General features: G+C 51.1%; 1 protein-coding gene across 11 annotated transcripts; it reads left to right on the forward strand.

The window, feature by feature from the left end:
• Positions 1–4,580: 4,580 nt before the first annotated feature.
• Positions 4,581–12,767, forward strand: LOC122233034. Of its 11 annotated transcripts, none has more exons than XR_006210457.1 (5): positions 4,581–4,759; positions 4,927–5,028; positions 5,983–7,085; positions 11,007–11,126; positions 11,397–12,767. XR_006210457.1 is itself a non-coding variant. In XM_042964069.1 (4 exons), the coding sequence occupies exons 1-4, from the start codon at positions 5,222–5,224 to the stop codon at positions 12,420–12,422; spliced, it is 435 nt and encodes a 144-aa protein (XP_042820003.1). In that variant the 5' UTR covers positions 5,072–5,221; the 3' UTR covers positions 12,423–12,767. The 11 variants fall into 11 exon arrangements, 2 of the variants coding, with proteins under 2 accessions (XP_042820003.1, XP_042820002.1); XR_006210456.1 differs by having other exon boundaries at positions 4,582–4,763; XR_006210458.1 differs by lacking the exons at positions 4,581–4,759; positions 4,927–5,028 and adding an exon at positions 5,069–5,392.
• Positions 12,768–13,127: the final 360 nt, after the last annotated feature.

Consider the following 13,127-nt stretch of genomic DNA (forward strand, 5'->3'; position numbering starts at 1 on the left):
TTGTTGCGGCACAGGACAATTACAGGGGCCCCAGGACAATTACGGGGCCCCAGGCTCCAGTTTTTCAAAAGCAAGTAGACATTTAGATTTTTTTTTTTTTTTTGGCAAAATATCCTGATTTTTCCAGTGTTGTGAGGCCATTGGTTAAAAAAAGAAAAGATCCTGTGGCTTGGCGGGCTGGAGACTAGACAGGCTGTGCCCTCTGACCGAGAAGTTCCATGGAGATGCCCAGGGAAGGCGCCATCGGAGGCTGGAAGGCAGGCTTCCCGCCGGGTGACCCGGCTTGGACAGCTCCCGCGTGTCTGTTCTAGATCCTGAATTCTGGATTTCTTTGCAGGAAACCTTCCGTAGCTTAAAACACTTTGGCCACCACTGGGGCCCCAGAACCCAGGGCCACAGTCTTCCCACCGTGCTATGCCTCCTGAGGGTCTGGTGCCCGCTTTTTTAACCCTCACGAACACACGGGAAAACCACTTCTAGGAATTCGTAAGTTCTAGTTTTATTTTGTTTTCAGGTTGGGGTTTAAATAGGGAGCTAGCGTGGCACCGATTGGCATGGCTCGTCACCCACAGGAGGCCTGCCCACACCCGTCAGTATGCAATTTATGCTGGTATTTTGCTTTGACCTAATGAGTCATTGAATGTTTAGGCAGAAACTTCCTGGAATGGTATTTCTTTCTTTCATGCTTGCTCTCTTTGTTTTCTCTGTACACTTGATGCAATTTCCAATCACTGGGCTCACTCCTGTGCCTTCTTTTTCCACCTGCTCCTGTGTGTTGACTTTTATTCTTCTTGTGTATTTTCTTCTCACTTATCCGATGCATTCTTAGTTTTCCCATCGGCCTTTCCCCAATCATCAAGTCCTCACGACTCTTCTGGATTCCTTCCTCTACCAAGCTCCCACCTCCCCTTCCTGCCCCCCACCCCCGCCCATATCCCAGCCACAACCCAGACATTGCAAGGGTTTAAAATTTCCACACCGCCTTCCCCAGCTCCTGCCACATGGTTCCATCAGCAGGCATTCCATTAGCATGCTTGGCCTTATTATTCAAAAACTAGTTTTTGTGGGAAATTGGGTAACAGAAGATAGCCAAATGACACTCCCCGTAGAAGCACAGGCTTTAAAGTATGAGAAGTTGAAATGTTTCCTGTTAAATGACTGTTGCTCAAGCTAAGAAAGAAATTAGATCTCTACACGGACTACATGGCTTCCCCAGACAAAAGCAGCTGATGGCCTGAATACATTTCAAAGCATTTCCAGAAGACCCAGCAAAAGGCCAGAAAGAGGTGGTTTTGCAAAAGAAGATGTTGCAAGTACAGCATCACAAAAACCGAAACGTGTCTTTAAATTTGGCCGCCACCGACGGCCTTCGTTTCAGTTAGCATTTTCGTTCATTCAGATTAAATGGCATATGTGAGCAAAGGTGTCAAAATAAAAGAAACTCACAAAAAGGCGGGTGGCGGGGGGAGATACACTGAAAATGGTCAAGACTTCAGAAGGGGCCAACTATGTTCATTGCAAAATCTTGAGTGATGGGGCAAGGCCTGTGGTAGCTGTTAGCTGGCCACGGGGACATGGCAGGGTGACCAGAGTGTGAAATATAAAATTGTGAAATGTGTTCTAACAAAAAAGCATTTTACTAAGAATTAGAGGTGACACACCCACACTGCTAGGCAGCTCCAGTCCCCGAGGCAAACCTTATCTAGACATTTCTGTGAAGTACTGCACAGGGCATCCGTTGGAAAGAGCCATGGGGGCAACCCAGGAGGCTGGGGTTCTCGTGCGTTCGTTACCACCACCGCCGCCCCCCCTCCCCGACTCACGAAGGGAATCGTTTCATCTATTTGGACTTCATTTCTTCATCGGAGCCCCGTGGGAGCTGAGGCGGACCCCGCAGGGTTGCCCTGGGGTGATTCTTCAGAAACAGCCGCGCAGAAAAAGAAAGCTGCAAATTTGGCATTTACAGAGAAGCAGGTCCCGGTTAAAGCCGGCTCACCCATAACCCTCGCCCTGCCTAATTACAACACGCAGGGAGGAAATTACACCGTGAGATGCACACGGACGGCCGGAGAGACAGAAATCGTCTTCCCTCGGGGTGGTTTATTTCAGCAAGAGACGAAAATGGACGCTATCAGTTAGGTAAATGCACTAAGAAGCCCGGAAATTGGGTGCCTGACCGCATTTCTGGTCTTCTGAGAAACTTCCAGACTCTGAGCGCCTGAGCAGAAGTGCCTAAGATTATTGTTCAGCTCCTGCATGTGATGATCGTCTCAGGCAGGCCACGCACCTGTGTGGAGGGCTGCCACGTAGGTATGCCGTCCGGATGCCGCCAAAGCAGAGTCTCAGGCGGTCGTCACCCAGGCAAATGGGCAGGAGAGCCCGGGGGGAGGAGCAGGCCATGGTGTGTCCACATCCCAGCTTCGCTGCTCACGAGCTCTGCAGACAGGACAAGTTACCTCCCTTAACTTCTCTCTGCCTCCGTTTCCCCTTCCGGCAACGATTGATAATAATGGCGCCAATCTCAGGGCGTCTGGGTGGCTCAGTGTGTTGAGCATCCGACTCTTGATTTCGGCTCAGGTCATGATCTCACGGTTTGTGAGCTGGAGCCCCACATCAGGCTCTGTGCTGGCAGTGCAGAGCCTGCTTGGGATTCTCTCCCTCTCTCTCTCTCTCCCTATCCCTCTCTCCCTCCCTCTCTCTCAGTCTCTTTCTTTCTCAAAATAAATAAATAAATTTAAGAAATAATGACGTCCGTCTCAACAAGTTGTTCCAAGGTTAAGATGAGCTAAGAGCTACTAACTGCTCGGGAAAGCGCCTGAGCTGAGACAGTGAGATGTGTTCGGTATTATTATCAACCCAATGAAAAATCAACCCGCACGAGGGAAACAATATCATTAACCCAAAGAGTGGGCGTGGGTGTCGTTGGGTGTGTGTGCTTGAGTGTGTGTCCCTATGAATTGATGTGGACAATGAATTGCGTCACAGTGTCAGTGCGATAGACCCAGTGAGTGCTTACGTCTCCAAGAAGGCACAGCAGAGGTAGCTGGGGACAAAAGTTCAGTGTGTGAGGTTCTGTGGTGAGAGAGAGCAGGTGGGAAGGCTGACCAGGCCGCAGGACTCCGCGCAGCGGCACCAGCAAGGCTTGTGCGTTATTCAGGCGGGAAGGAGCACGGCTGCTTTGGGGAACGTGGTCTCCAGAAGCGACCCGCTGTTTCCAACGTGTTTTTATGCAAAATGTCACACGTGAAGCATCAGCGTGGGGGAAGTGGATGAAGGCCTGGACCCCCGTTCTAGATGACCCTAGGACCACCGTACTAGATGACCTAGGACCCCCGTTCTAGATTACCCTAGGACCCCAGTTCTAGATGACCCTAGGACCCCCGTTCTAGATGACCCTAGCACCCCATACTAGATGGCCCTAGGACCTCCTTTCTAGATGACCCTAGGACCCCCATTCTAGATGACCCTAGGACCCCCGTTCTAGATGACCCTAAGACCCCCGTTCTAGATGACCCTAGCACTCCCATACTAGATGACCCTAGGACCCCCGTACTAGATGACCCTAGGACCCCCGTACTAGATGACCCCAGGACCCCCATTCTAGATGACCCTAGGACCCCTGTACTAGATGAGCCTAGACCCCCATTCTAGATGACCCTAGGACCACTGTACTAGATGACCTAGGACCCCCGTTCTAGATGACCCTAGGACCCCCGTTCTAGATGGCCCTAAGACCCCCTTTCTAGATGACCCTAGGACCCCCATACTAGATGGCCCTAGGACCACTGTTCTAGATGACCCTAGGACCCCCAATCTAAATGACCCTAGGACCCCCAATCTAGATGACCCTAGGACCCCCGTTCTAGATGACCCTAGGACCCCCGTACTAGATGACCTTAGGACCCCCCCCATTCTAGATGACCCTAGGACCCCCGTTCTAGATGGGCCTAGGACCCCCTTTCTAGATGAGCCTAGAACCCCCATTCTAGATGACCCTAGGACCCCCATACTAGATGACCCTAGGGCCCCTGTTCTAGATAACCCTAGGACCCCCGTACTAGATGACCCTAGGTAAGTCACCCGAGACTCTGGTGCCTCAGTTTTTCCATCTGGGAAATAGTACAACGGTGATATTGTATGTAACTGCAGTGTTGTTTAGAGGGTAGGAGTGAGCTGACCTATGGAAAGCACTGGCCACTAGGCCCTGCTCAGGACAGAAGCCTCCCTTCAGGTCAGAGAACTTCAAGATAAGTTCCCTGCCGTGGTCTTCTCGTCTACATGCTGGCTTTCTGGCCCCAGAGTAGCAGAGGCCCACAGGCCTCACTCAGGCCTCCTCGACTCTCAGATAGCCAGACCTGGCTGTGGTTCTGAAGGAGACAGACTCACAGAGGACGTTTTGCTCAGGGCCACACAGCAGAAGCAGCAAGCTGGGAGGGGGGAGCTGGATGAACTCAGATGGGGGAAAACGGAACCCGGTTACTCATACGGGTATGAAGAGCTGAGGTGGTGGGGCATGGGAAGGCGAGAACGTGGAGGACGACGTGGTCTCAGAGGACGGGCCTCCCCAAGCCATTGCCGGCAGGCAGGAAGGGGGCAGAGACACACGGGGCGGGGCCAGGTGATCATGGTCACGTGCAGTGACAAGGTGGTGACAGATGCCACACGATCTGGGACTTTGAGACGCGGGCTTCCTGCTCCTCCCCACCCCCCAGATGCTCCTGCTTTGTGGCAGGGGAGGGGGCAGTGTGACTCCTGAATGGTGGGTGAGTGCTGGTGCCACGGTCCCCAGGGAGGGTCCCCCACCCCCTCCCCCCACCTCCCCACCCCACCCCGGCCCCGGGGACAGATGCCTGCCCGGAGCTTGCTGGACTCACCGGGAGATGTGAGGGTGAACTCTTGGTGTAAAAGTTGGTTTACTTTCCCAAGGCTGAAGATTCCTTGAGAGAGGAGCGGACGTGCAAGGATTCGGTGCCAGGCTCTGCGTGTGCCGTTCGCGCGCTCCGGTTCTGCTCGGGGCTCCTGTAGCAGGTACTTCCAGAACGACCCCCCTCCGCTCCCCACCGTGCCCACGCGGCTCCAAGGCCTTGCGCCCTCCTGCAGCGAAGGGTGGGGGTGTTGGGACCTGGAGTCAGGCCCGAGCTGCCCACGTTGGAAGCCGGGGGCAGTGGACAGCTCGGCTGGGCACCAAGGGCGCGGAGCCGGGCTGGCCGGGTGGAACCGGATGGAACCGAAGCCGAGGCCCTCGTGGCCCCGGCCTCCAGGCGGCGTCCTTCCTCGGACTGTGCCGCACCTCGGCCTTTTACTTGCGGCCAACTGTGCGGTGGTGCCCAACGCAGGACTGGCGCTGCCCGCTGGCCGTGCCACACAGGACTTTCTCCTAAAGCGCAAGAAGGTAACCTCTTCCCGCGTGGAACCCGCCCCTGCCCGAGTCCCGCGTGCGCTCCTCCCCAGCTGCCTGGGCCTCAGCCACCCCAGGCCGCGGCTGCTTGCCACGTGGAGAGCGCCGCCAGGCCCCGCGCAGGGCACCTCCCCGCCCCGGGCAGCCCCGTGTGGCTGGCTTCATCCCGCTTCCTGGCTGCGCCAGATGGGACCCAGCAGGCCCCGCAGACACCCCGATGCCTCCATCACCCAGACACGCGGCAGGGCGCAGATGCGGAGGGGCCTGCCCTTCCCCGAGGCCGCGGGTGGGGGTGCGGCGGGTAGCAGGACCCCCAAGTGCAGGGGGGCGGTCCACCGCCAGGTCGGCTGGGAGCAGGGAGAGGCCGGACCTGGGTGAGCTGCTCCCTGTCACTGAGCAGGGACGGCCTGTGGGCTTGGGAAGCTGGGGTCAGCTGGCTCACACAACCCCTGCTTGACTTTCCCGACCTCTCTGCCTGCCTCTCCTTTGGCCCACTCTTGGGATTGTACCTCCCGAGAAAGCCTCTCAGCACATGCACTTTGAACTAGGAATCCCACATAGCCGGTGTTTCTTCTTTCTTCTAGAAACCGTAGAAGGTATTCCCCCAAATAGGTTCCTGATGGGATGTGCCTCACCGAAATGAGCAAAGGGGCAAGGAGTGAGTGTTTGAGCCTCGCCCAGAAACTGGTGCCCATGGTTCTTGTCTTTGGCAGACCACCTCCGACCTGGAGAGGGCCTCCTACACATTCCAGCAACATCGTTTAGTTTCTAAATGAGACTAAAGTTTCTTGGGAAAGCATGTGGGAAGCCACTTTTTTGGGGGGGTTGAGATGCATTTGTTAACTTTACTGGAGAGGAGTCAGATACATGGATATTTGTTGGTGATAAAGGGGAACATTTTGAAGAGTAGATTAGAAAGGAGGACTTTCTTGTTACTGAAAAGTATCTGCTTCGACCACTGACTATTTGAAGAGCATTCTTTTCCCGGACAAATGTAATCATTTACTTAGCAGGGGAACAAGAAAGCCTTTGTATTTAAATAGGAAAGTCACCAAGGACACCCATTATTTTTGACATCAAAACTGAGCGACGAGGCAGGAAATATCCAGATTATCATGATGACAGGGAAGATGTGATCCAATACGTTCGTTTGCTTGAAGGAGGCAGGACAACATGAGAATTCAGCAGCGTGGCTGGACAAGATTTAGGATTTGTAATTTATTTATAAACAGTGGCTTTCCTGCATCCGGGAGGCAGGAGGAACCGAGTGATGCCACATGACCCAAACTCCGTGTTCCTCTGCTTCCCCACGTGTGAACTGGGTGCTGATCCCGCTGCCCTCAGAGGTTCCAGGGAGTCACTATAGTTCGACTCCCTCAGTACCTAATCCCAGGCTCATCCCTCCAGCCTCCCTGTTTTTTTTTTTTTGGATTTGCGAGTGTCCATACTTTCACAGACTTCCTTGGAGGTAGGGTGGCTATTTGACATGAGTCTGGCCAGAGAGATGGACAAACTCATAGATGTCTCCTGGGTTCCTGTCTTCCTGCCTTAAAAATGGGTGTAATCCTGCAACTGTGGCACCCGTCTGGCAAGGAGAGAAGAGGTCAATGTCAGCAACGGCTTACCGCGTCTCTGAGCTTCTCGAGTGTGCAGAAGACAAATCCGGGTTCGCCTAAGCTACAGCTGGGTGAGTATTTTGTGACCTACAGATTTTCATTTGTGTCTGAATAACATGGAAAGCATAACGTAACGTGTCTGGTGCCTAAAGGAGGCTTAATAAATCAGGGCTTGTTTTACATTTTAAAATATTATATTTAAATATATTTGAAATACGATTCGGAAAAGTGTCTGATTCCTAATAAAAAAACTGTTAAATAATTCATGCTATATCTAACAAAAACAAGTACAAGCTGACCTACGTAAAGAAAACTATTAAACGCTGAATAATGACATAAAAGGAGACACATAAGTAAAGAGATTGAGCACATTTCTGGACTAAAAGAGCCAATATTATAGAGATGACAGTTATCCCCAAATTAACCAATAAAGATTATCCCACTTAGTCAACATTCCAGTGGGTATTTTGAGGGAGTTGAAAAGTTGATTCTCATTTTCCGTTGGAAGGATAAATATCCCAAAGTAACTGAATTGGCCTTGAAAAAAATAATAAATCTGGTGAATTTATTCAATTCATCCAACCAGATGTTAGAGCTACACTAATTAAAACAATGTGGCATCACTGAAAGACAAATCGATCAATGAAATGGCGTTGAAATTCTAGAAATAGATTCTCATATAAATATAAAACCATATATGATAAATGATAAATGTGATCATTTACATCAAAGAGCATATCAGTCAGGGTTGAGCCCAGGAAATAGGTCGCTTTAGGTATTTTGGACAGAAGGTGATTTAAAATAGGGAATTAGATATTTTCTTTTTTTTTTTAATTTTTTAAATGTTTATTTATTTTTGAGACAGAGAGAGAGAGAGAGAGACAGAGCACGAGGAGGGGAGGGGCAGAGAGAGAGGGAGACACAGAATCTGAAGCAGGCTCCAGGCTCTGAGCTGTCAGCACAGAGCCTGACGCGGGGCTCGAACCCACAAACTGTGAAATCATGACCTGACCCTGAGATCATGACCTGAGCCGAAATCGGACACTTAACCAATTGAGCCACCCAGGGGCCCCAAGGGAATCAGATATTTATTTTCACCGCCATTGGGAGTACAGGAGCACATCCTAGGCTGGATCTCCTGAAATGACTCAGCCTAAATAGAACGGATTCCAATGAGGGGCCTCTGGATCTAACCTAGACATTGTTGCTGAAGCTATGCCAGAAACAAGAAACCAAGCCAGAAATAAGAAACAACAGCCTCTCACATTCAGGGAATTGGACCATGGGGTCCAAGGCTGTGGTCTGGGCATAGAAGTCCCATTAAGAAGCTGTCCCTACTACCATTGCTTCGTGACCTCCAGGAAGCTGGCGGATGGACACTGGAGCACCATGCCAGGAAGCTTCACGTTTTTGGAGTCCATTTGCCAGTGGCAAGGTTCAAGAGACTTGGGAAGACAGTTCACTCTTTCCTTCCAGAATCTCTCGCGAGTACGTGTAAATGATGCTAGAACATTTGCTTCCAGAACCTCAGTTTCAGGGGAGTCTGGAAGTGTTTCCTCTAGCTTTCAGTGTCCCCAAGTAGAAGCCAGATAACGTGAAGGTTGAGAGAATTGATCCAAAGCGTCTGCTCGTAAGGGAAAAGAGCATCACGTCGGGGTCATCGGTCAGGTCCCCACCGCGCCCCAAACATAAAAGCATTCCCAAGTGATCACTGCGTTCCAAACATAAAAATATTTCCTTGCGATTGAAGATTGAGGTGTTGATGGATGCCTGGGTGGCTCAGTTGGTTAAGCGTCTGTCTGACTCTGGATTTAGGCTCAGGTCATGATCTCACGGTTCATGGGATCGAGCCCCCAGTTGGGCTCTGTGCTGACAGCGTGGAGCCTGCTTGGGATTCTCTCTTTCTCCCTCTCTCTCTGCCCCTCCCCTGCTTGTGCTCATATTCTCTCCCTCTCTCTCTCTCAAAATAAATAAATGAATTTTTAAAAAGATTTAAGTGTTGAAATTACACATAAAATGACTAAAAGACCTATGGGAGAACAGATCTATCATCTTGGGGCCAGGTGTAACATGAAATCCAGACGCTATAGAAGAGAAGATAAATATATTTAACTGAGTAAAAATCACGCTGCTCTGGTTTGCTAACAAATACCCTACACCAAGTTAAAAGACAAAAAGGGGGAAATAGCTATCATTTTTATTCTGGACAAAGGGTTAATATTTTTAATCTGTTAGAGTTCTTAACAAATCCACAGAAAAAGATCAACAGCCAATAGTGAAATAGGCAAAGGACAGGAATGACTCGTTTTTTAAAACCTCAAGCGCAGATCCCTTTGAAGCATATGGAAACATGAGTAGCTTCGTTAATAATAAATACATGAAATTACAATGAGAATTTTTTACTTCGCCAACTGGCAACGCGCCGGAGACTGATAACATCTACAGTTGGCAGGAGCGGTATGGAAATGGAGTACAAATGGCTGCAAACTCTGAAAGTGAGTCTGGCCGTACGTGTCAGATGTTGACAGTCCCCGCCTTTTAACCTGCAACACGCTTCCTAGAATTTGTCTCACGGAACAACACTACCCTTCTCAGAATCTGCCCCACGGAAATACTCACGAAAGTGAGCAAAGACGCATTTGGCAGGCTCGTTGACAGAGTGTTACCTGCAGGAGGGAAGCCTGGCCACAGCTCTCAGTGCCCATCCAGGGGCCATTCCTCAAATAAATGCTGATGCATCCACTCAATGGATTACTAGGCAGCAGTTAAAAAGAAGCAGGTCTAGGGGCCCCTGGGGGACTCAGTCGCTTAAGCGGCTGGCTCTTAGTTTCGGCTCAGGTCGTGATCTCACAGGGTCATGGGTTCGAGCCCCACGTCGGGCTCCTCCGTGCTGACGGTGCAGAGGCTGCTTGGGATTCTCTGTCTCCCTCCCCCTCCGCCCCTCCCCCACTCACGCTGTCTCTGTCTCTCCCAAAATAAACAAATAGACTTAACAATAATAATAATAATAAAAAGAAGCAGCTCTATTTCTATGGACATTGAAAGATGGCAACAATATAGCAAGTCGGAAATAGATCTAAGTAGGGAACACGATCCGCTTGTTTCTAAAGACAAAAATGTGGACTGTATATGCAGCAGGTCTGGAGACGTGCAACCCGTTGCTTGGGTGGGGGGGGGGCGGTCACCTCTGGGCTACAGGAGTAGAGCTTCCTGTGGGCAGAACTTTCATATTTTACCACCTGTACGTCTTCGAGGTTTAACACCACGAAAAGACTTGAAGATCCATAAAGAACGAAACCCCCAATTCAGCCATGGAACCTAGAAGCATGGCGTCTAGGTGACTGACACCCCCGTTAAAGTCAAAAGGTGCCTCGAGCTCACTTGATAGATGTGGAAATTAGGACTCTGCTCCCAAGGCCACTTGGAAGGAATTGCATTATTCCTGAGGCCACGATTTCCGAATTCTAAAGCCAGAAGCAAAGACTGCCCTGGCATTTTAAGGTTGCATGGCACCTTCTACTCCTGGCTTATGGGGATTAACTTCCCTGCCAAGGTGGCTGGGTATGTGGGACCAGCATCTCCCAGGCAACCTTGGGGTGGGCTGTGTGCAGAATATCTCTTCGGATTAGCACCTGCAGTTACTGCCTCCAGCTCTTACTATCTGCTTCTTGCCTGCCCAATCCGCATATTATTATTTGTTTGTTTTTGGTTTTGTTTTGTTTTTTTGCTTAAACGTGGTCACCTTATCTTATCTTGGCTTGCTGCTTGCCTGTGCGAGCTGTGGTAATTGGCCTATTGCGGTAATTTCCGGAATACAATCGTAGATGTTACATTGCTTCAAAATTTCCTACGAAATTTTGTACTTGAACCTACATTTTCAACCCAGCCTCTTTTGTAAATCTATCCTTTGGTTCTTTGTAACAGATGATTCAGTACCCAAGAGGCTTCAGTTAAAAAAAAAAAAAAAAAATCATTTCTTTCAAACTTGTCAGAATGGCCGAATCCTGGGTGTGAACAGAGGCAAGAGTCTGTGATTGAGAGTGTGCGACCACAGCCTGCTGTGCGACCTTGGGCAAATCACTTGACGTCTCTGGGCCTCAGTTGCTCGATAGGTAAGTTCGATGTGAGCGCCTATTACCTTGACTAAGACAGTATTGTGGTAATTTTTGCCCAATTATCCGATCAGTAAAGCATTTGACAAGCCTGACCTGATTAACAGGTTACGGAGAGCCTTCTAGCTGTCGGGGGATGAGTGGGTGGTAGAGGGGCCCAGGGAGAAAATGGCAGCCTCTGCAACCCGTCCCATGCCATCCTCACCGACTGGGCCCCAGCCAGCTTCCCCTCCGCGTGACCCTGTCCCAACCTGCCCGTTCCGCACACAGGACCATGCTGCTTCACGAAGCTTCTCTGCCTTGGCGGCTTCTCAGCACACTCAGGGGAGAAGCCACATGCTAACCATGGTCCATGGGGGTCCACGAAGCCCACCCACTTCTGTCTCTTCATCTCACACCTCTCTTCTTGTTCCCAAGGTGCCACAAACAGCTAATCTTCCTTCAGTTTTGTTTTGTTTTGTTTTTTACTATGTTACTCTGTCTCCCACCCCAGGGCCTTTGCCCATGCTGTTTCCGCTACCCAATGTTCGGTCCGGCCTTCTTTCTCCTTCATGAGATCCAGCTTCAGTATCATCCCCAATAAGAGACGGGGGTGCGCGGCCCACATCCTTTCCCATTTGTACTTCTTGGGGTGGTAGCACCCCGCATTCCCTCTGTGGAAACATCCCTCCCACACTCCACGGAGCTCACGCGGGGAAGCCACGCCAGGTCCAACAAAGAGAAAGCTGTGAAAGTCTTTCTTTTAGTTTTCCCTGGGGAAGAGCCCTTCAGGCCTCCTAGCAATGGGGTGGGAATAGTGGCATCGTGGCCGCACAGGCGGAGCGCTGAGGAATGAACGTGACCTTGTGCCCAGGCTTCCAGTAACTCCTCACACACCCACACGTCCCTGTAACTGATCCCAAGCCTCCCGGCACCTGCCCATGGAAACTGAGCCCCTTTGGACGGATCTGGCATCTGCAGGCCCCTGTGGGGCGGCCCTGCCTCCGCTCCGCAAGGCCAGCCCCTCTCAACGTTCAGTTTGCCCTCAGCCTCCAGTGGGTGGTTCCTCTCCCGCCCCCTTTGTCCTTCTTGCCATCTCCCTGGAGGTGGAGAGAGGAGAAGAGACGACTTAAGGAGAATGACTGCCCGTCACCACATCCAGCCACAGGTTGGTCCCCCAGAAGCGCTCGGTCTTCTCCTCTCGGGAGGTGACCACAACCTTTCCCCGCTGCCCTCAGACCTCCTCCCTCATCCCCTCCCTGCTCAGACCCAGGAAGTGCCCTCGTGTGCTCCAGTCTCCAGAGGAAAGACCAATAACCACCCTCCATTTCCGGCCACTTTCTGCAAGCCAGGAACACCAACTCTGCTTAATCTACGCGGGAAGGATTTTACTGAAAGGGTGTTGAGTAGCTCACAGGTTCTACAGCAAGACTGCAGGGCAACAGTTCGTCTTAGACGAGCCAAAACCAATGCCTGGTCAATGGACAGAACCGGTGCCGACTCTGGGCACAGACACTGCTGTTTCCATCACTCACCCTTCCAGTCCTGGATCTCGGACACTTCTGCTGAAATCACGGACGATGCATCATTACCACGCCCACCAGAATGCTGTCTCTAAGTACCTGCTTCTTTTTATGACCGGTGTACAACCCAGGACAGAGGATGGGGTTGGGGGGGGGGGGTAGGGAAACTACTGCATTAAATTTTTTAAAAATCTTTATTGTGTATTTTTGAAAGAAAGAGACAGAGCATACGTAGGGGAGGGTTAGAGAGAGAGGGAGACACCGGATCTGGAGCAGGCTCCGGGCTCTGAGCTGTCAGTGCCTATCCTGACACAGGGCTCGAAGTCACGGACCATGAGATCATGGCCTGAGCCGAAGTCAGATGTTTAGCCGATTGAGCCACCCGGGCGCCCCAAGTATCCAACGGTTTTGGCTTCGGGAATGGGAGTCCTCGTTCTCCGTCACAAGACGGTGGACGCGTTAAGCCTGGGAATGAGGTTCTGATGCCAAGCGGCCGAAA

This window comes from Panthera tigris, chromosome D4 (genome assembly GCF_018350195.1).
Source record: "Panthera tigris isolate Pti1 chromosome D4, P.tigris_Pti1_mat1.1, whole genome shotgun sequence".
In the NCBI taxonomy this organism is placed as follows: domain Eukaryota; kingdom Metazoa; phylum Chordata; class Mammalia; order Carnivora; family Felidae; genus Panthera; species Panthera tigris.